This window comes from Rhododendron vialii, chromosome 4a (genome assembly GCF_030253575.1).
Source record: "Rhododendron vialii isolate Sample 1 chromosome 4a, ASM3025357v1".
In the NCBI taxonomy this organism is placed as follows: Eukaryota; Viridiplantae; Streptophyta; class Magnoliopsida; order Ericales; family Ericaceae; genus Rhododendron; species Rhododendron vialii.
In genome coordinates this window covers 16,951,639-16,977,391 of record NC_080560.1, presented here as the reverse complement: position 1 = coordinate 16,977,391, position 25,753 = coordinate 16,951,639, and the positions used below count along the sequence as shown (strand labels likewise).

Sequence of the window (25,753 nt, the reverse complement as noted above, 5' to 3'; positions counted from 1 at the left end):
TTTTGGGCAGTTTGGTTGACCGTTGGGCGTGCACCCCTAACTATTGTAGCTGAGGCATTGTTTGGAATGTATATTACTGTTTTTTTTTTTCATAGAATGCATATTACTGTTTAGTTTGTATATTTTTGCATGTTTTGCTGAAAAGTAGGGGCAGCGGTATAGTGAGGAGGAGTGACATGTAACACCCCTTAATTCTGAAATTGTTTTTATTTTAGAAGAATTCAATTAGTATTTATTGTTGTCTGAATAACTTAATTTTTTAAACAAGTGATACATAAATACTAATTTAAAGAACAAATCATAAAATAATATCTCAAAGACTTTCATTTATTGATCACAGGATAGTTGAACCAAGTCTTTAAGCCAAGAGGCTTGTAGCTCAATGACACTTCCTCATCCTTTTTGCATGGAAGGTGATTGTTTCCCTATATAGCCCTTTAGGAATAAATTAAACATCTAACGAGTGACAAAGAAAAAAGTCTTTATTATTTTTCAACAAAAACAAAATCCTAGACGAAGCTTGATTTTACATTGAATTTCCTTTTAAAATTTTATGAACATGTAACAAATAATAGTAAACTCCTGTCGATCGGCGGCACCTTTTTATCCGAATCTTGGTTCCGCCACAAAACCAAGCTAAAACCCTAAACTGTTCGGAATGTCGAAGTCTTCGTCAATTTGTCCCCTGTATTCCGCTTTTTTGGAGAAAGAATCGGTAGTTAGGTATTTTTTCACAAAGTAATGGTATACCGACTTGATATTTATTTATTGACATGGAGAGGACAAGTTAGGTTGCTTTTGGTACCTAATTAAATAGTCCAAAAACAAACCCACCAGGAAAAAAACAGTAAGACAAACCAAACAAAAGCCTAATCACATACATGGGTACTATTCACCCAGTCATTAGGAACAGTCAGGGCAATAAACGAGTCGAGCCAAATTTTAGCATGCTTAGGTTAATATGTTAAGTTTTAACGAGTTGAAGCTCAAGTACAAAGAAAAATTGACTAGTCCAGCTTTAACTCAAGTTTATTTACGAACTTTAACGAATTTAATATTTATATTTTTGGTGGACGAATGGATTTAGGTTGCATAAAACAATTTCAAAAGGAAGAGGAGGCTCTGACAAAAAGACCATGATTGAGAAGAGGCTAATTTGAAGTCAAACTTTGGGCGAATCTATTTCGATTTGCATCTTGAATACGGAAACAACAATTTATATATTAGGACAAGAATAAAATGGCAATATTATTATGAATCAATGCCAAAAGAGATGATGTTGGACTTGCACTAAATTTTCAAGGAGAAAATCTTTTTAACGGAAGGTTCTATAAACAGTTATTTACGGAGGAGCATTGTGACCGTCCAAGAGTGTTTTGAACGGTTCGGATATTAATGAAATTTTTCCAGGAAAGAATTTAAACTCCGTAAACAACCTATTTTATAGCCGCTCCGTGAAACCGTCTGTCTCAATTTTTTAGAAGAGCTTAAAAGTTTAAACTGAGACTAGAATTCGATTTGTTTAATAGACGAGAAACAAGCTGAAACGAGTCCTTAAGCGAGCCTCGTGAAACGGCTCGATTATTTGCAACCGGTGCAGCCCTTGTGCAACTCCCCTGTCCATATCTCTTTCTCAATCGTTTCTTAAAACCAAACCTCCTTCAACAAGCTTGACTATGTTCGCTTTCTCATTTGCTTGCTCTCCCCGCTGATTTCTCATTTTGTTCTTCGCTCCCAGCTTTTCGTGTGACCCCTTTCTCTATCAGCAACAGCAAGTACCCCTCGTCAAACTTGAGGTTAGTTTCTTCTCACTCCTTTTTCCCTATTAGTTGGAGTTCCTGAACCATACTACTTTTATCTGCATGACTTGTAAGTTCCAACCCGAGTTTTTTTTTTTTTTTTTCCATTCAAATTAATCTGCGGATTTAGGTAGTAGTGGGTCTCATTGGGTTTCTTCTTCTAGTTGCTTCTTGTGAAACTGAACTTGAGCGTTTCATCTAGTTTGTTAAATTTTTTTCGTGCGAATTAACCGGTATTATTGCAAAATCGGTCAAACTAACAAACAAACAATGCTTGAATCAAGAAAAGAAACAGAGAGAATGCGTTGGTTCTCCAACTGTGGAGTTTGTGTAGTTGTTTTCATACACGGGTCACACCAATTTTAGGTATCTATCAAGTGAAAATGGAATGAAGAATGAAGTATGTTACATAGGCTGCGTATAGCAAGTATTTATAACCAAAACGATGATGCCTTACATATGATAGGACGGTCGGTGGATTTAACTTTTCTTCACCGAGAAAGCGATTTGAATGGTCTCAAAACCCTAGCCCCCAGCGGCCGTCGCCCGGCGGTAGCCTCCCTCCCTGATATCCCCCTTACCTCGTTCTCCCCATCTCTAGATCTTACCCTTTTCCCCTTAATTGCTTCATCCCGCATCGCCTCTTCCAGACTCGGGTCTCTTCGTCTCAGGGCAACGGGAGCCTCTCAACGGCCATCATCGTAGTCCGCCTAAGCTTCCCCAGGGGCCATTACAGTGCCTCACCGCCGACGGTATTTTGCTCCGGTCTGGGTCTGCTCCTTCATCGGCGCTGCTGTCTGTTTTGCAGGGATCTCTGTGTCGCCCGATCTCCACCGTAAGGTCAGTTTGTTTCGAATTTGATTGGTTGATCTGCTTGTTGTTTCAACTCTGTTTTGGGTCTGTTTTTGCTTGCTCTGCTTGCGTGAGCTTTGGCTGGCTGTGGTTTCGATTTTGCTTGCTTGCGTTATGATGTAAATCGTGCGACTATGGCAATTCGGGGACCAAGCGTGGGAGGATGGGTTCCTGTGATTAACAAACAGAGGATTAAAAATGGTGGGTTGGGGAGTAATAATCAACCGTTGTTCACTCTTTTCATTGACAACTTGCCAGAGGAGGCTGATCAAGGTTGGCTCAGGAAAACTTTCACTAATTATGGTGTTGTCAAAGATGCTTTTTTGCCTAATAAGCGTAGCAAAAGAACTGGTTCCAAATTTGGATTGTTAGATATGATTGTCATGTCTCAGCAGGGGTTGCAATTTGAAAATCCAATGGGTTGTGGGTCAGTGACAAAAAGATTTTTGTCAAAGAAGCATCTTTTGATCAGTATAAGAAAAAATCTGCTTTGAAGATCCCTCTTTTCCAGCGACCAGATGTGGGTGCTAGTTCCCATGGGGTTCTTAGAAATCAAGGTTTTCATTTTGATGTAGACAAAATAGGGCAAAATAGCTACTTTCATGGAAAATCTTATGCCCAAATGGTTACAGGTGAAACAAATAAAGGCGGTAGCGATGGGATGGAGACAGAGAAGGGGTTTGAAAGTACTAGTGATCAAATGTGTCGAAAGGTGTCATAAAAACCCGCTGGTAATGGGTGGCTAAGCCGAAGTGCCGTGGCAAAATTACACAAGTTAATCTCAATCAATGAGTTGAAGGTCCAGATGGCAGGGATGGGCTTTGACAATATTGATATTAAGGCATTGGGTGGAAGGTCTGTGATTTTAACTTGTTCTAGCAGAGACGAAATGGAGAAAATGGTTTAAGAACGCTGTCTTCAAAGGTGGTTTTCTGAAACTAATCCATGGGATGGTCAAGCGGCGTGCACTGAAAGATTTGTGTGGTTGTGTTGTTATGGGATTCCGCTCAATGTATGGAGTAATACTTCCTACCAATCTATTGGGGAATTATGGGGTTCCTTCATATCTACAGACGAATCGACACTGAAGATGTCATCTTTTGCGGAGGCTAAGATTCTAATCACCACAAATATTTTCAAGGAAATTGACGAGTGGATTACCATTGATGTCGAAGGTAAGAGCTACAAAGTTAAGGTGATGGAAGATCCGTGTGACCAACCACATGAAGCGGAGAAACAGATTCCAAGAGTTAGTCTAGATATTTCCTCGAATTCAGAGGACGATGTGGGGGTTATTCCGGTGTCTATGAGTGAAACCAATGGGTCCTCTTCAGATGCGGAGCTGGACGCTGTTCATGGAAGCGAATCCCATTGCAAGTCAGTAAGTGGTGGCGTCGATACTAGACTCAATGAGGTCAATCTTGATGAGGATAATATGCTTTTGGCCGACTCTGAACCTTCGGAGTCTTTTTAGGGTAGTGAGGATAGTGAAATAGCTGCAAAGGAAAAATCCCAAACCTTTTATGATGGAGCAATTGTTGCAGGGGATAATACTCCTTGTTCAGAAGATGGTGCAATGGTATATGACCCTGCTTCAGAGGTTGCAGAACCTAATGAAGGCTTTTGGAACCTATCAGAAGTAGGCTTTTTAAATGACAAGGAAGTTGAGGGCATCCATCTTTTTGTTGACCTCAACCCAGTTGAGGAGGCTAAGAATTCAGGGAAAGAAAAATGGGAACAGAAGTCAGTAGACAATATTTTGGGCATTCCAAAACCCAAGAAGAGGGGTGCAAGTAAGAATCACAAATCCAAGAAGACAGGCGGAAAAAAGAAGCAAAAAAGCTTTGTGTTTAGATCTGCGATTGCTGTTGCGGCTTTATCCGCTTTTTCCGGAGACACTAACAGATTTCACTTTGATGATGCAAAGGTTGCTCGGTCTATCGACAAAATCTTGGCCGAAGATTATTTGGGTGATGATGAGGAAGTTTTAAGTAAACTCATGATTGATCATTAGTCATCTCAAGGGCAGGTGGTTGGGTCTTGGGTGTGTTTTGTCTCTTCCTTGGGTTTTTTGGCCTAGGTTGGCTTCTTGCCATTCACGGGTGGTTATTTTCCCTTCTGGTTCCTAGCGGCATGGCATATGATTGTCAGAGTTCTCTTTGCTCTATTTGATGCCTCGTGCTTCGGATCCTTTTAATCTTTGTAATCTGTTTTCAAAGATTAATAAATTTTCTTTGCTGTTCAAAAAAAAAAAAAGTATTTATAACCTAGGCAGGGTTTTAAGTCGCGGTATTGGGAAACGTAAAGGTATCGGTGATATGGCCATATATCGGCCAATATGGAATGATAAGTTTGTAAATTGTATATGAGTTGCGAATACTGTTACGTAACAGCCTTTATTTAAAACCTTAAATCCGTCGCACCTATTTTTTCAATCATTCAAGTAACTCTCCATCTGTTGCGTTAAATCTACGGAATGATAAGTCCTGTGTTTGTTGTCATTATCTGAGTTTTTAGTTTATGATGACATATGTTACCAAATTTCTTGTATATATTTCTCGTCGTTGTTGTTATAATTGTTACTGAATCTGCTAATATTTTGGCTACTGACATATCATTTTTTGCGGCTTGCACTTATTCAAGTGAAGCAAGAATAATTGTGGTAGTATGCTGTGTTAGTTTCTTTATGTTGATAGAACTTTGTTAATAAAGCTGGTGGGAGAGTGGAGCATGAAATACAAATCTGTTTGTCAGACCAGTTGTCATAAGGAGTCCTCTCTCTCTCTCTCTCTCTCTCTCTCTCTGGAGTAGGAATTTGGGGTGCTACTGTGCTAGTATTCTGGTAAATGGAGAACTTGGTTTACATTTGTCTTTCATTGGAAGAATACTTAGTTTTGTAGACTGTTCTGCACGTGTTGCAAATTATAAATTAATTGGCTTTCCGTTTTTCTTCTGTCATTCTGTGAATCTTTTAACAGTTGGTAGTTTAAATAGTCGACTTGTTCCGGTAAGGTCTAGCTTTTTCCCTCACATATCCCTCCCTGTTTTTAATTACTTTAATGATGTTGTAGTACATCTACTTTTGGCCTTTTTTTATTGTTTCCACATAAATGGAATGAGTACATGTTCCAGATTATTATCTTCACAGTCAAGCTACGGCTAACTGTCTGTTTTCCTTACAGTAAAGATATAACCAGTTCTGATGTTGATGTTCTTTTCCTCAGGCATAGTGGAAGACATTGTTTCTTCCATGGCTGCAACCAAGACTCGGTCAAGTAGTTTCTCTCGCAACATTTCAGTTGCATCCACCCCTCAAATCCCTGGGCTCAAGTGTGGACCTAATGGCACAATCTTTGTTTCCTCCGGAATACCTGATCTTGACAGTAATTCCCCTCACAATCAATCTCTGTATAGTCGATTATATTGTTTCTTTCCTGGGGTAGTTACCTGAGTTACTTGTTTAGCAAGTGATTTGTCTCTTCATATGTACTTTTGTAGAAATTTTAGGAGGTGGGTTCCCTTTGGGAAGCCTAGTCATGGTGATGGAAGACATTGAAGCGCCTCATCATATGCTTTTGTTGAGGAATTTCATGTCTCAAGGATTGGTTCACAACCAACCTCTTCTTTACGCAAGTCCATCGAGTGAACCAAAATCTTTTCTTGGTACGTTGCCCAGTCCAGTATTGTCTAAAGATGATAAATCTCGTGATCATGACCCAGAACAGGTATCTCTTTCTCCTGTCTCTCAAACATGTGTGTGTAAACACTTGTACCCACACATGTATCATTTGTTGTTGGATTGGCATGTTTTGTGTACTGTCGAGTTTGTAGTATTGCGGTTGTCTGTTGTTTGCAGGAAAAAGGGTTGAGGATAGCGTGGCAATATAGGAAGTACTTTGGGGAACATCAACAAAATATGGAGGGTCAGAGAGGTAAGCTTCTTTAGGATTGTGTACTCCTTTAGCTGCATCCCTTTGGTAGGAATTTTCTGGAGGGGCTTTTTTAAGAATCATAGATGAGGAGAAATGGATTTATTTAGCATTCTCAACCAGCCGGAAGCATGAGACGGGGTTTATGAAGGACTATGTCATAGTTTCTACAGTAAAGGCCAAAGAGATTTCAACTACATATTTATGCATTGGCCTAAAATGGTTATTCGACCAAAATGAGGAAACATCATATGTTTATAAATCCCAAGCTTGATGCCCCCTTTTTGAGTGAGAACTGCTGACAGAATTTACATTGTCTATATTTATAGAGATATGGGGATAGACCTGATAAAATTGGAAATATGGCGAACACAGCAACTTAAGTACTAGGGAGTTGCAAGCAACCTCCTCCCCACTAATAAAAAGGTAAAAAGAAAGGGTGATCCGAAGTATCTAGTTGGCAAGTACACGAAGGTGTGGATTTGAGGAGTTTTTCCCTAGGAAGGATGAACACTTCTAAGAAGGTGGAGTGTTTGATCCATGTTTGACCCCAACACATTTTTGACACTCCTCGACACTTGTCTAAACATGTTCTACCATTGTCTCTGTGATGTCTGACGCAACAAGTTTCAGACACCTTGGAGGGACACTCGTGAATGGGATTATAAGATTATAATTAGTCACTAGCACTTGAGTTATTATCTTCAAAGAAACGAGCATCTACAAGATAAATCACATCTCCTTTTTATACTTTTTTCCCCTAGTACCTAGAACGTGAAAAATATATTTTGCTATTATGAGATGGTAAAAAAGCATATACTTGCAGTGTAAAAGGAACCAAGTGGTTATTGGTTTCCTGTATTTATATGATGTCTTTTTTGACATGTCCCAACCGAATCATGTCCTGTATATTTTGCAGAAATATCGTGTTTACGTGTCACTGTCGTATCCTGTGGTGTTGCTGTCTGAATCTGTGATTCCTGGAGTTTTCCACTATAGAGGGTTTTTTTTTTTTTTTTTTTGCAGATGGAAAACCAGAATACTGCACCGACTTTGACTTGCGGAAGCCTTTAGAGAGGCGCTTCCTCAGTGGCCAGCGCATTGAGTGTGTTAGCCTTGCAGGTTCTCCCAGTCTGGACACTTTCCGTGACCGTTGTTCAACATTTTTGGCTCAACTTCCAAGGTACTTTTTGTTATGTATTTTGCATTAATATTTACACTTGCATACCTGTGATACACCACCTTGGTCCTTGGAAGTGTCAACCTAGCTCATCTATTTGTGTTGATATGGTGTGTTAGTGTTGGAGACAGAAAGAAAGAGTTGGACGTTGGGGGAAACATAAGCTGTGTCAATTTACCGGTCCTTGTTTAGGTAACATTAACGCGAAAAAGAATTAAGACAAATTAGACAATACATTCTCAGTTATTGTTGTTTGTTTGATGCATAAAAGATTCTTCTTAATTTTCCTGTCCAGGATTGAATGCTCCATCGTATTACAGTATTTTTCTTTCCAAATCTCCATGTATTGTTTGATGCATAAAAAGTTTCATTTTAATTGTCCTGTGTGGGCATGAAAGTTGCAGTACACATTGAGTTTTCAAGTTGTTTCGATATGGGTAAGCAACTCAGCAGTCTTGTGTAATTGTTCTTCCAATTGCATGTCTGCCCCAGTTTTGCATGACAAACATGAAACCACAATCTTCCTAGGGGGGCATTTTGATGTTGGAAATTTGTGATACCATAAGACTCTGAGGTTGTTAAGGAAATGGAATAGGGATTACAGTTCTTCTATTATTGAGCTGCAGCTACACAGAACACCCTCAGAAAGATATGTCTTACTGTGAGCAGTTTCAGTTGTGCTTGCAAAATCTTCCTTCCTCGTTCTCTGTTGAACTTTCCATAATCTTAAAACATGGAATTATTAAAAGGATTCTAATCACGATGCTTCACCTTCTACTGTGCCTCAATTGCCTTGGGGTGTAATTTTATGGTTCACGTTCCGGTCTCTCCTACATAGATGATTAAGTGTGACCCTCAGGAACTAAGAACGTTATGTGATGAAAAGCCTCTCTAACATAATACGGAACTAGCAATGTGCCCGTACCCCATACCTAAAGGCACATAACCTAACGATGCAATACTTATTGTGGATGATTTGTATAGATAGTTTGTCGTGCCCTACCAAATAATGTTATAATTCATGTTACATAGCAAATTATTCGTGCCTAAAGGCACTTCCCAGCACAAACTTTTTTGGTAAGCTGATTTCATTAATGAAAATGAATAAACCAATAATGTGAACCAAGGGTATAACATTGAGAGTTCTACGACCAGAGAGCACAACGTAAACAACAAACCAACACACAGCCTAGACAACAATACAGAAAAGCAAAACACCCAACAGCCGCAGGAAAACAAACAGCAATACCATCTACTGAAAAACTGGGACTACCCCCTGCTCTCTGAGGTCCTATACTCACCAGCAACTACAGCCAACTCAATGATCTGACTGTGCAGAGATCACTTCTCACAGAGCATCCTATTCTCATCAGTGAGGGGAACCATAGTCTCACAGTTCACGTGTTTGGGGTCACGCGCGCGCACTGAGGACGCGGATTGGTGCACTTACCTAAAATTCGAGACAAATTCGCGCATTATTTTTCACTATTTACGTATTTAGTCTATAGATCCGTGTTTGTTTTGATGATGGCTACGCCTGGCTCATTTCCAGCCATGCAAAAGGAAAAAGTTGACATCACCCACTTTCCCAGCCGTGTAAAATGTGAAAGTGACAGCGCCACTGATATTTCTGTTGAATATGGTTAGCTTTTTATTGTTTTTCATAGGAGTTTGCTGCTTTGGTTGATATATGTTGATAAGAAAAAAGCACTTTTAATTTCACGTAAGAAAATGTAATATTCATTCACTGGGCCACTAGTTAAACAATTTGTTTGTTTGTTATTTCCCTACAGATTCCCATACAAAACCTATAACACACGTATACAATTGCTAATAATACGAAAATGAAATAAGTACTATAATATAAGACATAGGTGCTCTCATGGCGCTCTCGATCTCAGTTATTTTTAAAATTGACACTTTCGTGCTCTCGCACTCGCACCAGCGCGCGCTCACGCTTTGTGACTTGGGGGGAACCCTCCCCCATGAAGAAAGATAAGCCCTGACATCCCCTTCTATTTTCATGATAACACAATCAACACTTGCTGCCTTGTGCTGAAAAATTCTGTAGTTTCTCGCACACCTGACACCAGATGTGATAGATTGTTGCAGCAAGAGCCAACCTAATATTAGCACTTTTCAATGATTTGCCCTTAACCACCTGATTTGCCCATGTAAACATACCCCTCGGATTCATTGGAGCACCACCAATATTTATTTTCTGCTTTATATAGAACCAACCTGAGTAGAAAAGAGACGATCAAAAAATAAGTGGTCATGGGATTCCTGATCCATACTGTATAGGGCAACACCCATCATCAGCAGAAACTCCCCAAGTTATCAATCTCTCTTTTATAGGTAGTCTCCCCTGCATAATCATCCACTCAATGAAGGCCATCTAGGGATATGGGTCCTAACACCATTTTCCAATGTAATTCTGCACTTAACCAAACGTATTTGGGACCTTCTGGTGTTAGATTTAAAAAAAGTACTGGTCTATATGAAGGCCCAAAAGACAATAAAATTAGTTCATTCAATCTTTTTTGGGGTCTTTTGCGATTGCATTCTGGTATTGGGGACCTTCAGGTACTCTTTATTGATCACGGTTTTGGTCTATAGGACAATTCCCCTAAGCTGATCAGGATTTTTCAAAGAGCCCCTAAGCTGATAGATGAAGGCCAAAAAAATTGACTCAGGGAACACACTCTTACAAACCGAATGTTAAACTGGAGAGAACAGAAAGATTCCCATGATTCCGTCTATTCAGTCTACTTTACTTCATTATATTGCTTTGAAGTTCCATCAAAAGGTGCCTAACTTCCATTATGTTATCTTCTCAAGTTTTAACTCTGTTAGCTTCTGCCAAATCTTTCATTGTTTTTCTCGCATTGATCCCCAACCCCCCCCCCCCCTTCCTTTTTTTTTTTTTTAATTTTTTTAAATTTTTATGGAGGTAAACATCTTTCTCTATTTTTTGATGTTATTCAGGAATAACTTCTAATTGATCAATCTTGCTGAAGTTCTTTCTCTGTTTGCAATCTGTTTGGGTTATGTGAGTCACTTTTGTGAACTATGTTCTTACTATAGCTATGCTCTGTTCCCAGATATGATGGCAACTTAACAAGTGCAGGTCGCATCGCTGTTCAGTCATTCTATGCTCCACAATGTGAATATTCCAACAGGGTTAGGCAAAGAGATTCTGGTTGAATTGTTAATCTTGTACCATTTTGCTCTTTGAAATGTTATCGCTTACTTAAAAAGCTTAAACCCTTGTTCAATATGCCTTGCCAGTGGGTATCCTGGTGGCTTTTTTGTACAACTTGAAGCTTTATAAATAATTAAATACAACTTTCTTGTATTGACATTGCAGGAATGGGAAATACTTTCCTTTATCAGATCTTTGAAAAGTATGGTACGATATTCAAATGCAGTTGCTGTTATAACCTTTCCGCCGTCCCTTGTTTCACCATCCTTCTCAAAGAGATGGCAGCATTTAGCTGACACCTTGCTATCCGTCAAAGCTATTCCAGGTATACCGTTCTCTTGGTACCATTTAGTGACCTATGTGAAAGATGATCCTTAAAGTGGTCTTTTTTATCAGATGAGGACAAGGAACTGGCGAACCTCCTCACGGGTTATAATGACATGGTTGGGCTTCTCAATGTGCACAAAGTGGCCCATTTTAATACCCAGGTAGGTGATGTATGACTTTTGCACTAAGTTACCCATACGTATTGACCAAGTTGCCTGAACCCTTTCTTCTCACTAAGACGTCAGGGGTTCCATTCCCTCCTATGCTCTGCAGCTCTGAGGATTTTTTGTTGTGCTCTGGGACTTTTATTTGCCATGGTTCTGTTTATTGGGGTTTCTGTTATAGAATAATCCATTGACCCTCCGAGTTTGAGTCTGTGTTGGTAGATGTACTTGCATAGTTGAATGTCCAGCTTGATGGAAGTCTTTGGATAACGGTAAATTACTACTTCGGATTGCAAATAAAAAATTCTTGCTTGAAAAATTTCATCTTGTTACGTAATGTTACGCCAATTTGAGTTTAGGCTTGTCCACGTCTTGTCCTTTATGTCTCCTTTAAGAATAAATGTGTAGTCTCAACTGAATATCTTTTGCTGCAACTAGTTCATGTTTTGGTGCTATCTTAGTGTCTTCTGCTTCATATGTTATTTCCTTACTTATTACAGTCGGTGCTGAGCGCCAACTTCGTTTCTAAATAAATCCAGAAATTGGTGGAGTAATTTATCTTGGGGAGTATGTCCTTCTATTTATATGCAATTGCAACTAGTTGATCAAACTCTGTTCACAGGTTCCTGTTATTCTAGAGGCAACCACATTCTCAATAAAACTGAAAAAGCGGAGGTCATTGGTTCTAGAATGTCTAAATCAGGCCCCCATTGATGGTTCAAGTGGGACTTCTTATGGCACTTCTGGTAGCTGTTCTGGGTTATCCAAGACAGGGATACTTGACTTTTAACTGCCTAAGTTTTTCTCTCAGCATATTCATCTGATTGAATTTGGTTGGCCATGTGCCACCTATTTGCCAAATGATCATCTTAATTTTGGGATGGAGTTCACGTAAGGGGCTACGACATCACATTCTGGTGCTGGGAGCCTGGGACTGAAGCTGGAATGAAAACAGTTGGTGCAAAAGGAAAACCGATGTCGTGAATCTTTTGGTGTTGGTCTTGTACATGCGTACCATGATGATCATATTGGTCCCACTTTGTGACGAATCATTCTACAAGTTTATTAGTTCTTACTGAGAGAAAATATTTTCTTTCTTATGTCTTGCCTTTTGCACCTCGTTTGTGGAAATCATGCAAGCGAGTTGTATGAGGGATAGGATTTTCATATTCAAGCTAGGAGAGATGTGAGCTTTGTTTTACAACTAGCAATTGGATTTTGTCGTATCAATTGCACCGCCGTAGAATGGCTAACTTGCTTCTAATACTTCCATTCTTGTACTATTCAGTCTATTTTGCGCCTCTGCCCATCAGTGATATATGTAAAGTACTATCCAATTAGTTCTCCGGCAATAAGATACGTGTTTTTGTTCATTGTTCATTCTCATTTACACATTAGCTGTTTACTCATATACAAGTAGAAGCTTAGGAAAGAAATATCTCACCACTCCTTGCTTCTTTGCTTAGGTTTTTTTTGATCCGCTTCTTTGCTTAGTTCATTAGAGCATCTCTATTGGTAGAGTTAAGGGCTTAGTTTGGTCAGAAGTTTTCTGACTTAGTTAACTAACTCTAGTTTGGGCTTCCTAGTGGTTTTGTTAACACTTGGCTAACTTTAACAAAAGCTAACTGTGTGGTTAACTCTAATAAATCTACTAACAATACAAGGAGAGGAGAGAGAAGAGGAGAGAGAGGCCTGACTCTTGTAGAGCTGTCGCTATCATCAATGAGCCGTTGCAGAGAGAGAAAGGGAGGGAAGAGAGAGGGGTGGGTCCACATGAGCACACATATACTATATAATTTTATATTTTTTAACTTACACTATCATACATCTTAATTACACCACTATAACACATATTCACTTCTTAAATTTATACGCTCTTAACAAATAAAAATAGAGACTCACCCCACACCACTAAAGATGCTCTTAGTGCCTACATACTTCGTTCTTTGTCAGAGTTTGATTGTAAGACCCGGGACCCATAGGACTTGGAGTCCTTGTAGCGAATTTCCCTCGCTGCACTTTGCAGTGCCAGAAAAACGGCTACGCTTTGTCCGCAAGTAAGGTAGCCGCACTTGCACTTTTATCCTCTTTCTTTTTCTTTAATTACAGAATATTGTTTGGGGCCTACTTTGGAGCCTTACACAAATAATCAAAGTCGTTTAATAATTTAAAAATAATTTTTTGAGGAATCTGGTAAAAAATTAGCTCAATCAGACAATGTATGTGTTTGATCCAATCATTTAATTTTTTATTCAAAATTAGGATCCTGAATATTGAATGAAATTTGAAGAAAAGTTACACGTGATCGTTGTCTCCTTGATTTGAACTACATATATTACAAGGCTTGTTGAGAAGAGCACTTTCTAAAAAAATGAGTTTTTCTTTTCTTTTTTTTCCCTAAACTATGCACATTTTTTTCTACTAGTCTCTAAACTATCAATTTGATGATTTCATCCCCTCAACTATCATACCGTTACCTACTTAGTTCAATAGATAACGGAAATTAGAAATTTGGACGGAAAATGTTACGTAAGGCCCTATTTGGGATCTTGTAAAGCAGATACTTGATTATGAGAGCCTTAGAGATAAAAATTAATTATAACCATTTAGGATAAAATGATCAGAAAAATAAGACATTGCATCGGTTCAAACAGATTAAAAATTGAAGCACTTAATTTTTTTTTACAAAGTTCATATATTAGAATTTTACGTGGCATTTTATAGAGACTAACACATACGTATGTTTTTTTAAAAAAGACTGAATTCTTTACATAGAATTTAGACTGTTTACATATTAAAAATATGGTTAAAAATTAAGCGCTCTAATTTTCAATCCGTGTGAACCGGTATGAAGATCTTATTCTTCTAATCATTTTATGCTAAAAGGTTGTAATTAATTTTTCTTTCTAGAGCTCTCATAATCAAGTATCTGCTCTAAAGGGTTCCAAATAAAAAAAAGATATTTAATTATGATAGCCCTAGAGATAAAAATTAATCATGACTCTTTAGAATAATATGATCAGAAAATAAGATCTTCGCACCATTCCAAACGGATTGAAAATTTGAGCACTTAATTTTCTTAGAATATACTAAAAAATATGGTTACAAAATTAAGTGTTCCAATTTTTAATCTGTTGAAACCAGTGTGAAGATCTTATTTTTTTTGATTATTTTATCCTAAAGGGTCATAATTAATTTTTATCTTTAAGGCTCTCATAATCAAGTATCTGCTCTACAGGGTCCCAAACAGGCCTTACATGGCATTTTTCTTCCAAATTCCTAACTCCCATTATCTGTTGGACTAAATAGGTAACAGTATGATAGTTGAGGGGATGAAATTGTCAAATTAATAGTTTAGGGACTAAGTAGAGAAAATGTGCATAGTTTGGGAGATAAAAACAAAAAAAAAAACTCTAAAAAAATTATCATCGCTAGGTATCGAAACAGTTTATAGTTGTAAAATAATTGCGTTTTGATACTTATCGATGTCCGATCATAATAATCTTTTTGATAAATGCTCTTCTCAACAAGCTTTACAATATATGTGGTTCAGATCAACGAGATACCGAACACATAATTGTCTAACTTTCTTTCAAAATTCATTCAGTATTCAGGATCCTAAATTATGAATTAAAAATTGAATCAACCATACACAATTTTTTGATTGGGCCGATTTCTTACGAGACCACTCGAAAGATTATTTTAGCTTTTTTCAGGTCAATCTTAACATCACATCTTGGAGTAAGATTCTTGCTATGCTAATTCCTCATCAATTCTTGAGCTAAAAGAATATTGTCACTAAGACTTCTGCCTTGAATGAAAGCGGATTGTCCCAGTTAGATAAGACTAGGAAGGACATGTTTATTATTGAACAACTCTGATTATTTGTGTGAGGCTCCAAAGTAGGCCCCGCACAACTTTTGTAACTAAGAGAGAAAGAGAGGACAAATGTGCAAGTGAGACTGCCTGATTTGCCAACAAAACGTGGCCGTTTTCTGCCGCTGCAAATTGCAGTGAGTTTCCCTTGCTGCAGGCCGGGACTCCAAGGCCGTGAGACCTGAACTGTAATAGTACTGTACTTAGCAAAAATGAGTCGTACTTGGCAGTTTTCCTTTCACTGGAGACTTTCACTATAGTTTAGTTACCTTTAATAAAAAATTGGTCTAGTTTTAATCTGGGTCGATCAGCTAAGATTATCTACTGGGAATGAACTGTACCCATGTGCAAGACTTTCGCAATAAAGATGGAAGAAGAAGATCGAAGAATGGAGGTTGCTTCAAACCATGACTATGTTTACTTCCTACGAATCTGCGTTCATTGGGCTGGTACGGAACCGTTTTCAAGATACAATGGAGCAAAAATTTGATTCTATTTGCACGAACGGTACAAAATTTGAACTTTTCGAGCCATAATTTTATTTGTTGTCTGATTCCATTTGCACAAACGGTCCAAAACTTCAACTTTTTTAATTTTTTGTCTTTCGAGTGGAAAATTGAAACGCAAATGTTAATTATAGAAGGACTTGGAAATCTAATCCCGGTAGTAACAACTTCAACAATGGATAGATGTACTCCACATTCAAAACCCTTGTTTAAACCCACAACTACCATAGCTATTTTTAATATTTACGAACACTTTTCGAACGCTTCAACAAGAGTCCGATAACACTTGGGATGGATTAGATTGATTCAAGGAAGAAGAAGAATTAAGGGAGAAGATGAGAGCATAATCAAGCATTTAATGCTATATATATGTTAATATGGAAAACATGATAACAAGAGGTGTGTCTGCACATTTTACAAACCACGTGGTATTATGTGCACATTTTTGAACTATATGGGATAATATTTGCACATGAGTCAAACCATAGGGGGTCAAAGTGAACTTTGTCCTAGAGTACAATTAGAATTTGCCAAAATATTTGGATAATATTTGGAGAATAGATTTTGTAGAATTTTTTTTAGTAAAAGTATAATCAAAATTTAAAAGCTCCTCCAAAAGTAATTTTTAGATTCTATATTTTCCAGTTTATTTGTAATAGTAATGTATTTTTGCAGTATTTATTTCACAATTAGCTTCCAAACAATACAATGCAAAATGCTCACAATTAGCTTTCAAACAATACAATCCAAAATCGGCTACTAAACACGACCTCAGTACTTGCAATGTGCATTTTGTTTTATTTTCTTCTTTCAATGTACTTTATGTCCTTCTGAGTTTATCCGCTATTAAATCAGACCTCAGTAGCCTTGCTATCTTTAACGTTTCATAACAAAATTACATGAGAGAAACTGACCTAAACCCTAAATTTTGAAACTCATGACCTAAACCCTAAATTTTGAACCCTATTATTCCAAATACTGTTCTACACTTGCAACATTCAAATATATTTCAAAAAAGAACAAGTTTTTTTTTTTTATCGGAAAAAGAGTAAGCTCGCCTCTCTACATTAAGCTCCGTAAAAGTAAATCTAAGCATTTAATTCCTAGTGGGAAACACGGTTAGGGGGAATTGCTACAAAACATATACAGTAAATGATTTGGAACATTGACACTTTCTCAAGAAATTATTTATGTATATAATTCATGTTGAGCTGTGTTTTTGAGACAATAATTTTCGTTATACCGAATTTGACATTCTATTAAACAGAAGTAATTCATAGCCATCCAGTTAGGATCAACCTAAACCAGTCCATCACGTATAGAGTTCGATTAAAAGTTGCGTTTTATCAGATTTTTTTATACAATACAGTTGAATCTCCAATTGTCAATCATAGATAAGGTCTTCGGCCAATATATAAACTCTGTTAGCAGTGTATTAATCCTTCAACATCAATGGGACACACCCAAGAATACTGCTACTAACAACATAAATCGAACCCAAAAAATCAGAAGAAGGAAAAAGGAAAAGAGAAGAAGGGAGCTCACAATCTTACTCCTACACGAGCAAAAATGTAAATTTGGCAAGATCCAGTGTCTTGGTATTTGCATTATGACTCAAGAATCTGTTTCTGAATCAGACTCTGTATCCGATTGCAACTTTGAAGGCTTCCTTCTATTTGTATTGGCTTCTATCGGTGGGAGTTCATCATCATCGGCTGCAATAAGTTCATCGCCATCATCCCTTGACCTGACTTCAGTCTCATCCTGTGTGGAAGAGTCCCCCTCGACTTTTTCCCACGAATTGTCTAGGATAGAGGACTTGAAATTTTCTGACCCGCAAAATTGGGCAGCAAGCAATATAATGATATAACCACCTGGAGAAAAAGAATAAGTGACTAGCAGAGAACCAGTTTTAATTCATCAAAGAAATAAAGCAGACAAGCAGTTGATAAGAACAATTTGGTTGAGGAAAGAAAAGGGGGGAAGACAAAGAATGAAGTTAAAGGAGGGTCCACCCTTCAGTACATACTTCATCTTCACTAGCTCAAGGCTATTGATTGGTCACTTTTAAGCAAAAAGGAATTTCCTCTTCACAAGTTAAGAAAACAAAATGACCACAAGTTTTTCATGCGATCTCCAGAACATGGAAAACTTGATTAGTTATCAAACTCCGTATAAAGTTAAATGTTGTCTATATACAAGTGATCAGAGATCAGTTGCTCAAGAGCTAAAACATGAGGCATGCTAAGGAATGGCAGGCTGTTGGCTTTTAAAGAAACTAACAAAGAAAATGTAAGGCAAAAATGCGTGCTGATGTGTAACATCACTCCATAAAGACTACCTCCCCCTTGTAAATTAAATCGCTATATGAATATCTTAAATCAGAATCCGATAATGAATACGGCCACAATCAAACGCTACTGGGTGGGAACAAATCTCTAGTCCCTACACTTCCATACAACTATGATTGTGAGATATGATTAAACTTTATTAACTACACTCGATACTTGTGTTCAGATTTTTATAGAGCAACAAGTGGACAGGCCACGGGGTTCATCTGACAAACTTGACAGCCTTTGTATAAAAAAAAGCTAATGATACAACAGGACACAACAAAAAGTTAGGAAATGTAAATTTCGAACACAAACCATTCTGGAGATTTCTGAAGCAAACGAACTTGTTCATGAAAGAGGACTTGAGAAACAATACATGTCACTTTTCTACCAGAATCAATGGCCTCTCCTCTTCCACTGTCATCAACCACAACAAAGCTACCTGCTCTTAGGAAAAGAGACTTAAATTTCACTTTCAATCCATGTAGCTTACTTTATCAGTGGTTTCCCAAAAAACACACATCCTTTACCAATTACCAGACAGTGTACCAAACATATCCCACAGTTTTTTTTTTTTTGATAAGTAACATATATCCCACAGTTGCTTACAAGAGTGTTGTATAAAATACTACATGTGCAAGTAAGAATGCTAAGAATAGGAAAAAAAAAAAAATTTTGGATGTATTATGGAACTTGGCCAAGAGTCCGTCCAAACAGATAATATACAAATGTTTTACTTCAAGAACCAACCTCGCTTTATCCACGTGCTTTTCTGGAATTTAGCTGGAAACAATGCCAATGCATTTTCACCTTTTGTATCCATGACCTTTTAAGACAGGTAAGAGTAAAAATGAAAAATCAAACTCGCACTCGAGATACTTGTGCAGGATATATACCGAAACACATAAGGGAGAACACAAGCCTGGTGCTCCCCAAAATATAAGCTGTGGATGTCCTTCACTTTTACAAATCATCCCAGGGAAATCCAATCATACATTCTAATATAAAAAAATTGCTTTAATGTCTGTTAAAGGGTCAATCCACAAATGTATAAACTCATTCCGTTAGCTATATAACTCACAATAACTGCTTAAAACTCTCAAGCAGTTGTGAGCATACAGCTTCCCCATCACTCTTAACACTTCAGCAATTTTAGAATTCCCCGTTCTACTAGTGTTAATAGTCAACTCATTAAGGGAGAAAACCATTGCAGTGTTCCCCTCATGTCAAAACTTCCCCCAAATAATTGATTCAAATTGTTGCTCCCATTTTTTGTTCTAAACTACTCCAACTTCCACGATGTTTCATTTTATTGTTAGAGCTCATCACTTCCAAAACTAGTATTACAAGCTGAGCAGACTCTCCGCTCACTGTATTTCGAGGTGGATGAAATTACATTTTTTTAATTGCTTTAATCTGTTATGCTTTAAATTGGAGGGCTTTGAGTCATCTTGTTGATTTGAAAGCAAAACGAAACATCGCAGGAAGTGCAGTACTATATATTTGGTTAATCAACATAGCAAGCCCACGTTTGACGGAAATCTAAAAGAGGAAGTGAGAGAAGGGCAGTCCGGCAGTGTTAAGGGATCAGAATAGTATGTGAATGTATTTTGCTTTATGTTACTTCAATGCGGTTGGAACTCCGGAGGGAGACGACTAGGGGAACTCTTGAGGGAAATATCGTTGCAATTTCTCCTAGCAACTAAGAGCAAGTCCACCCGTCCGTGCCAAAATGGCATCGCCCCAGTCATATTTTGGCTTGCTACAGTGTCAAAAAGCCAAAAAATTGCAATATCCCTGCACTAATTTGGTGCCATTTTGGGCACTTTCTCAAATCCACACCATTAAACTAAACCCATTTCATTTTTCAAATTCAATGGCTTGGATGATGAGGCAAGTTTGGCCATTGCCAAAACTGAACGCCAAACTCGGCACCAAGAATGGCATTGCCAAAATTCGTCATCGGGTTTGGCACAAGGCCACAAGGGTGGTATGCCAAATTTCGGCTTCGGCATGGGATTTGGCTCAAGGGTGGGTTTTTGCTCTTGTCTGTTGCGTAACGATTTCTGCAACAATAAACATGGCAAAGACTAGTAACCGAATGTTTTAGCTCTAATTCTTTATTTCTTATGAATTAAGGGGGTTTTAGGTCTCCATTCTAGAACTATATACATGTACTTTTAGGGTTGATAAAAGTTAGTTTCTCATTGACAAAGGCTTTGGCTCCTTTCCTTCAAACCTAGACCAAGGCAAGCTGCGCCAATGCGACGTGAGATAGAAGTAGGGCACTTCACTCACCTCAAAGTGAGTGAGGTGATTACAGAAAAGTAGTGTAGTCCGCACTACCTATCTGTAATCAGTTTAGCTCAGAGTTGTTTGCAGACACCCGCTACTATCACTCTGGTTGTTGCTTTCACAAACTATCAAAGCAATTCTTTTTGCTCGCCTTATACGCTCTAAAAAAAAGGGTATGTCGAGTTTTTGGACCCCCACCTCATCCAATAAGCGAGTGAAAGCTCCTAATCTTTCTTATCTTAAACAACCTATATCCTCCATACTTAATCAGCATTGGACAGATTATCCAACCCTGAGCAATCACCAAATCCCTCTAGAGCCCAAACCTCCATTTCTCCAACCTGTTGTCCTTAATCCCCTTATTACGGAATAACAAGCTAAAAAAATCATATACTACACCCCTATGGCACCACATTTTATTTTTTGCAGAAAATAAAATCACATATATGTATATATATTGGATTTGCAGACCGTAAAACTCATTTGGGATTGTTCAATCCGATGCTAATATTTGACTAAACAAACATGCCATTAGGGTATCATGTAGCTATCGAAAAGAAAATAAAGGATATTTTTCCCATTTATTGGCAAGACGTTTTTCGGTAGATAGATTGTTCCCACCATCCACTTCTAGCTAGTTATTCAGCACATTTGAGTGTTCCGATGCTAATTGTAATGGTGCTATGAGATCGGAAAATAGTGGAGTATATTTATGTAGTTGTGCAGATGTTACCTCGATGAGGTTGGAACCCCGGAGGGAGATGACTTGCATGATGCTCTGGCCTTGTTGAAGAGTAAAGGTCTCTTCCCTTGCTGCCCTCTTCAGATTCTTCCTTCCTCCTTTCATGGCGTCCACAACGGCTTTGAGTTTGGGTTATTAGCCAGAATAGAGTGGTGCTGAGAAACCCCAACCCCTGTACAGAATTTGGGAATTATGGTTTTCAATGCTGCTTTCGTTGGTCAAATCGGAAAAAAAAACCGTTGTATACGTTTCTGCAAAAAAATGAATTGGATGATACGTGTAAAACCATTTTCAGGAAGAAAAAAAATTGTGTGAAAGTAAAATCAAAATTTTATAAAAGCTCCTTCAAAAGTGATTTTTAAATTCTGTATTTTCCAATTTGTCTTTAGTAGTAACTAGCGAATTGCCCGTGCCTACGGCACTACCCATCCGATTGGAATTACCTTTTGAATTTCCGTAGTAGCTCAAACACTAAATCGATTCACGAAAGAAATTACTTGAGAGAGATAATTTGATCAATCATAGTTAGAACTAAGTCAACTTCTCCACTAATTCATAAACCCCCCTTGCATGTGCATAAAAAACAACTGTGCTACTTGTGCAGATGTTTTTGCACATATCATGCACATACATTTTTGTGGAGCCTATATCGGAGTCCCACAAATGATCCGAACAACTCATCTTTTTTAAAATATTTTTTGGAAGGTTATGGGCCCCACAAAAATATATATGCATGATGCATGCAAAAATATTTGTGTGGGAATCATTGCTACATCAAAAACTCTTTCATAAAGATTTCTGAAATTACATCAGAGAGAGAGAGAGAGGGGGGCACTTTTGCCTTACGATTTTTGAGAAAGTTCTTACCGATATCCGTTAGGGCTGATTTTTTACATGAACCCTCTAAAAAATATTTTCAAAAAGATGAAAGGTTTGGATAATTTTGTGGGACCCCGACATGGGCCCATGGGCCCCACAATAATGTATGTGCAAGATATGTGCAAAAATATCTGTGGGAATCATTGTTGTATCAAAAACTATTTCAAAAAGATTTCCGAAATACCAAAAAAAAAAAAATTACACGAATTAAATAGAAGAAATGACATCACACACGAACACACATGAGAGAGAGAGAGAGAGAGAGAGGGGCCCTGTTCCGCTTAGATTTTTGGATTTTTTGAGCCTAACTTTTGTGGAATCAAAAAAGTATGAAATTATGACTTGTACTCAAATTTTTTTTAAATATCCAAGTTAAAGCCGACTTGGAGCTTTATCTTGTAATATTTTTTCGATTCCTCTCGTCGAGATAAATCAATAATCCAAAAAAAAAAAATCCAAAAGCCCAAAAATTCCTTAGCAAAATCTGCCTAAAAGAACGCACGGTAGGGATGTGTAATTGAGATGGATTGTGGAGGAACTTCATGTTCTCTGATGGCATTGTTGTAATAAATGTGGGGATGTGGGCACTTTAATTAAATGAGAAGAATGCCTCTCCACCATTAAAATAAATGGCATTGTGTTTTATTAGGTAGATACTCCATTTCCCAATTAGCTTCAAAATAGCCAAGAGTCAACAATAATTTAAAAAAAGAAAAGAAAAAAAGAGCTTCCAAACAGAACCTTAGTACTAACAATGTGCATTTTGTTTTTTGTTTTTTTTTTCTTCTTTTAAAGTACTTATCTCCTTTTGAATTTTATCCACTATTATAAATCAGATTGTGCCTGCATTTTGTTTTATTTCCTTTTTCTTCTTTCAAAGTATACTTAATCTTTGAATTTTCTCCACTATTATATCTGCTGTCTAATTCCATTTGAACTTCTTGAGCTTTGGAAATCTAATCCCGGTAGTAACAACATCAACAATGGATAGATGTACTCCAAATGCAAAACCCTTGCCTTATACATACATGCGAGTTGTGACCATTTGATCATACCTCTTGGTTTAAAAACACAACTACCATAACTACTTTTAATGGAGTAGTTATGAACACATTCCGAAAATATACCGCATATGTGCCTCCATTTTCACTTTTCTCTAGTGATTGCAAGAATGCTTTAGCAGGAGTTCGTCCAACAATACTTGAGTTTACTGGAGTTGCCTTAATTCTTCTCTTTCGTTTTTTTGTGTGCAAGTCATTGTCAAGCTTTCGGCCAAAAACCCGCAAAATGTGTGTGTTTGAATGGGGGGAAGGAATTGGAAGAGCCAATTGAACAAGAAATCTTAGATAGAGTTTTCCAAAAGGACAAAGAAAAGAGATATTGGATAAAGAAGGCATCATCATATGCATTATCCACCTCGTTTTTTTTTTGTCATAGTAGCGTCAATTAATAGTTAGATTACAACGCTGGCCGACTGTAACTCCCGTTGGAAATTTTCCAGATTTTTGTGAATGATAATTGGGATATTCGGAGGGTCTCCCGAGGTAACCGAAATGTCTCCCATAAGTTCACTGTTGGAAATTTTCCAGATTTTTGTGAATGATAATTGGGACATTCGGAGGGTCTCCCAAGGCAACCGAAATGTCTCCCGTAAGTTCACTATATCTAGACGTGGCCTTACATGTTCCTGTCGTTATCAGCTGGTTTATTCCCCATTATGTATGGGTTATGGCGGAATTCATTTGGTTATTCATGTCAGCAGTTTTCCCCACTTTATTGCTAGGTATTGAAGGCCCGAAATCAATATTCTAGCTGTTACAAATTGCAATCAGAGGTGTATATATTCAGCATCCCGTTTTCAGATGTGGCTCATGAGTTCAGACATACAAAAATCCACTCTGATATTGTTCTTGTGTGAGAGAGAGAGACAAACGTAGCATTCAGTTCGCCAAGGCGGCTTTCCGATGGTGTTCCGATAGCCGTGGTCTAACCGTTCTATCCTGGTGTTCCGATAGCCGTGGTCTAACCGTTCTATCCTGGAAGACAGACGCCGGTCAACCTCCAACACCCAACGGTGAGGCGGTGAATCTGTTTTAAGGAGACTGATTCAGGGCTCGGTTTGGTGTAACGAATTTCTGTATATTTTGTTTCTGTTCATGGAAATGTAATCTGTAATTCATTTTATTATTCGTGGTATCGTACTCTGGAATTTCCGATCATATTGCAATTTTTTCCCGACAAGCTTAAAACAGATTCACATTTCGGCGATCGGAATTCCAGAATACGTATTCTGTTGGTTCTAAAAATTTTGTGCAGACAAGTTTCATGACAGGATTTGATAGATATGTCCAGACCATAGGAGTAATCTGTTTCACAGTAGATTACTCGGTGTTCACCCAGTGGGATAAGAAATATTCATAACCTGTTCGGCTTCGGCCAGATCATTCGTGCGCGACTGGATCACGTTGGTAACAGGAAAGCTTCGGCTAGATCAGTTGTGCGCGACTCGATCATGATTTGTTGGTAAACTGGATGGCTACGGCCTTGGCTAGTCGTGCGCGATTACGCCTAAGATTGGTGGTTTGATTGGCCTCTGGAGAAGTCTACTCGATTTCTGCCGTGACACTGCTCGGCCGTAATCTGTTATGTGAATTGCTCGATGGAAGCAATCTGTGTGTTTGGCCTTGTTGAACAGCCAGTGGAAAGGTTGTTACGGCTCGTTGTGCTATGTCTGGTTTGAGCATCCAAGTGGTAGGATTGCTTCATTCAGTCATAGTACGCAGCCTATGTGGTATGGCTAGGACACAGATTGGTCTGTTCGAGTAAGTAGAAGTTAGGCAATCACATTCCTGCACATAACAGCTTGTGCATACCGTTTACTAGGTCGATCCCCGCTGAGGGCCAGCCCTCAGACTCCCGCCCGGGGGCGCTGCCCCCAAGACCCCCGTCAGGGGGCACAGCCCCCTGAGACCCCCGGGGCACGTGGTATTGTGGGGGATGTCAGACTTAGCTTGTTTAATAGATCATTAATCTATTATTGTATAGCTTGTCATCTTGAGATTGAGATTTGTTCTCACACATGTGGTTGTTCCTAATTTCAGGAAAATTTGACAACTGAGCAAGGGAAAACTACTAGCACTGGCAAAGATAAAGACATTGGAAACGTCGGTGGTAGTGGTGTTGTTTCAACTCCTGCTCCGAGTGCTCCTACTCCTGGGATTCCCTCTGTCCCAATGTCTCCCGTGGAGAGGCCAAACAAGTTTGTCGGGGTGGATTTCAAGAGATGGCAACAAAAAATGTTGTTCTATCTCACCACTTTGAACTTGGCGAAGTGGCTAGTTGAGGAAGCACCTGTTATTGATGAGAACAACCCCGACACTCAGAAGCGGATTGATGTGGCCAGATGGAAAGAACATAATTACATGTGCAAGAATTACATCTTGAATGCTTTGGACGATTCGCTATATTCTGTGTATGGTGAAGCTCAGTCAGCTAAGGAATTGTGGGATTCCTTAGACAGGAAGTACAAGATCGATGGTGCCGGGTCCAAAAAGTTCGTTGTGGGCCGGTTCCTTGATTACATGATGGTGGACTCCAAGTCTGTGGGGGTTCAAGTCCAAGAGCTGCAGCTCCTACTCAATGAGATCAGGACTGAGGGGATGATTC

The 25,753-nt window shown here is 38.4% G+C and overlaps 2 protein-coding genes across 4 annotated transcripts; one reads left to right on the top strand and one right to left on the bottom strand.

Moving 5' to 3' along the window:
* The first annotated feature begins 1,515 nt into the window (after positions 1 to 1,515).
* On the top strand, positions 1,516 to 12,829 carry LOC131322218 (elongator complex protein 4). Of its 2 annotated transcripts, none has more exons than XM_058353472.1 (9): positions 1,516 to 1,796; positions 5,876 to 6,034; positions 6,150 to 6,376; positions 6,508 to 6,583; positions 7,607 to 7,763; positions 10,865 to 10,943; positions 11,131 to 11,290; positions 11,362 to 11,453; positions 12,079 to 12,829. In XM_058353472.1, exons 2-9 carry the CDS (start codon positions 5,902 to 5,904, stop codon positions 12,244 to 12,246), a joined length of 1,092 nt encoding a protein of 363 aa, XP_058209455.1. In that variant the 5' UTR covers positions 1,516 to 1,796; positions 5,876 to 5,901; the 3' UTR covers positions 12,247 to 12,829. The 2 variants fall into 2 exon arrangements, with proteins under 2 accessions (XP_058209455.1, XP_058209454.1); XM_058353471.1 differs by lacking the exon at positions 1,516 to 1,796 and adding an exon at positions 1,892 to 2,639.
* A 4,400-nt stretch (positions 12,830 to 17,229) lies between these two features.
* On the bottom strand, positions 17,230 to 21,597 carry LOC131322217 (uncharacterized). 2 transcript variants are annotated; one of them, XM_058353469.1, is made up of 4 exons: positions 21,200 to 21,597; positions 18,922 to 18,997; positions 18,487 to 18,613; positions 17,230 to 17,712 (listed from the first exon to the last, which is right to left on the bottom strand). In XM_058353469.1, exons 1-4 carry the CDS (start codon positions 21,311 to 21,313, stop codon positions 17,598 to 17,600), a joined length of 432 nt encoding a protein of 143 aa, XP_058209452.1. In that variant the 5' UTR covers positions 21,314 to 21,597; the 3' UTR covers positions 17,230 to 17,597. The 2 variants fall into 2 exon arrangements, with proteins under 2 accessions (XP_058209452.1, XP_058209451.1); XM_058353468.1 differs by having other exon boundaries at positions 17,230 to 17,673; positions 18,488 to 18,613; positions 21,200 to 21,596.
* Positions 21,598 to 25,753: the final 4,156 nt, after the last annotated feature.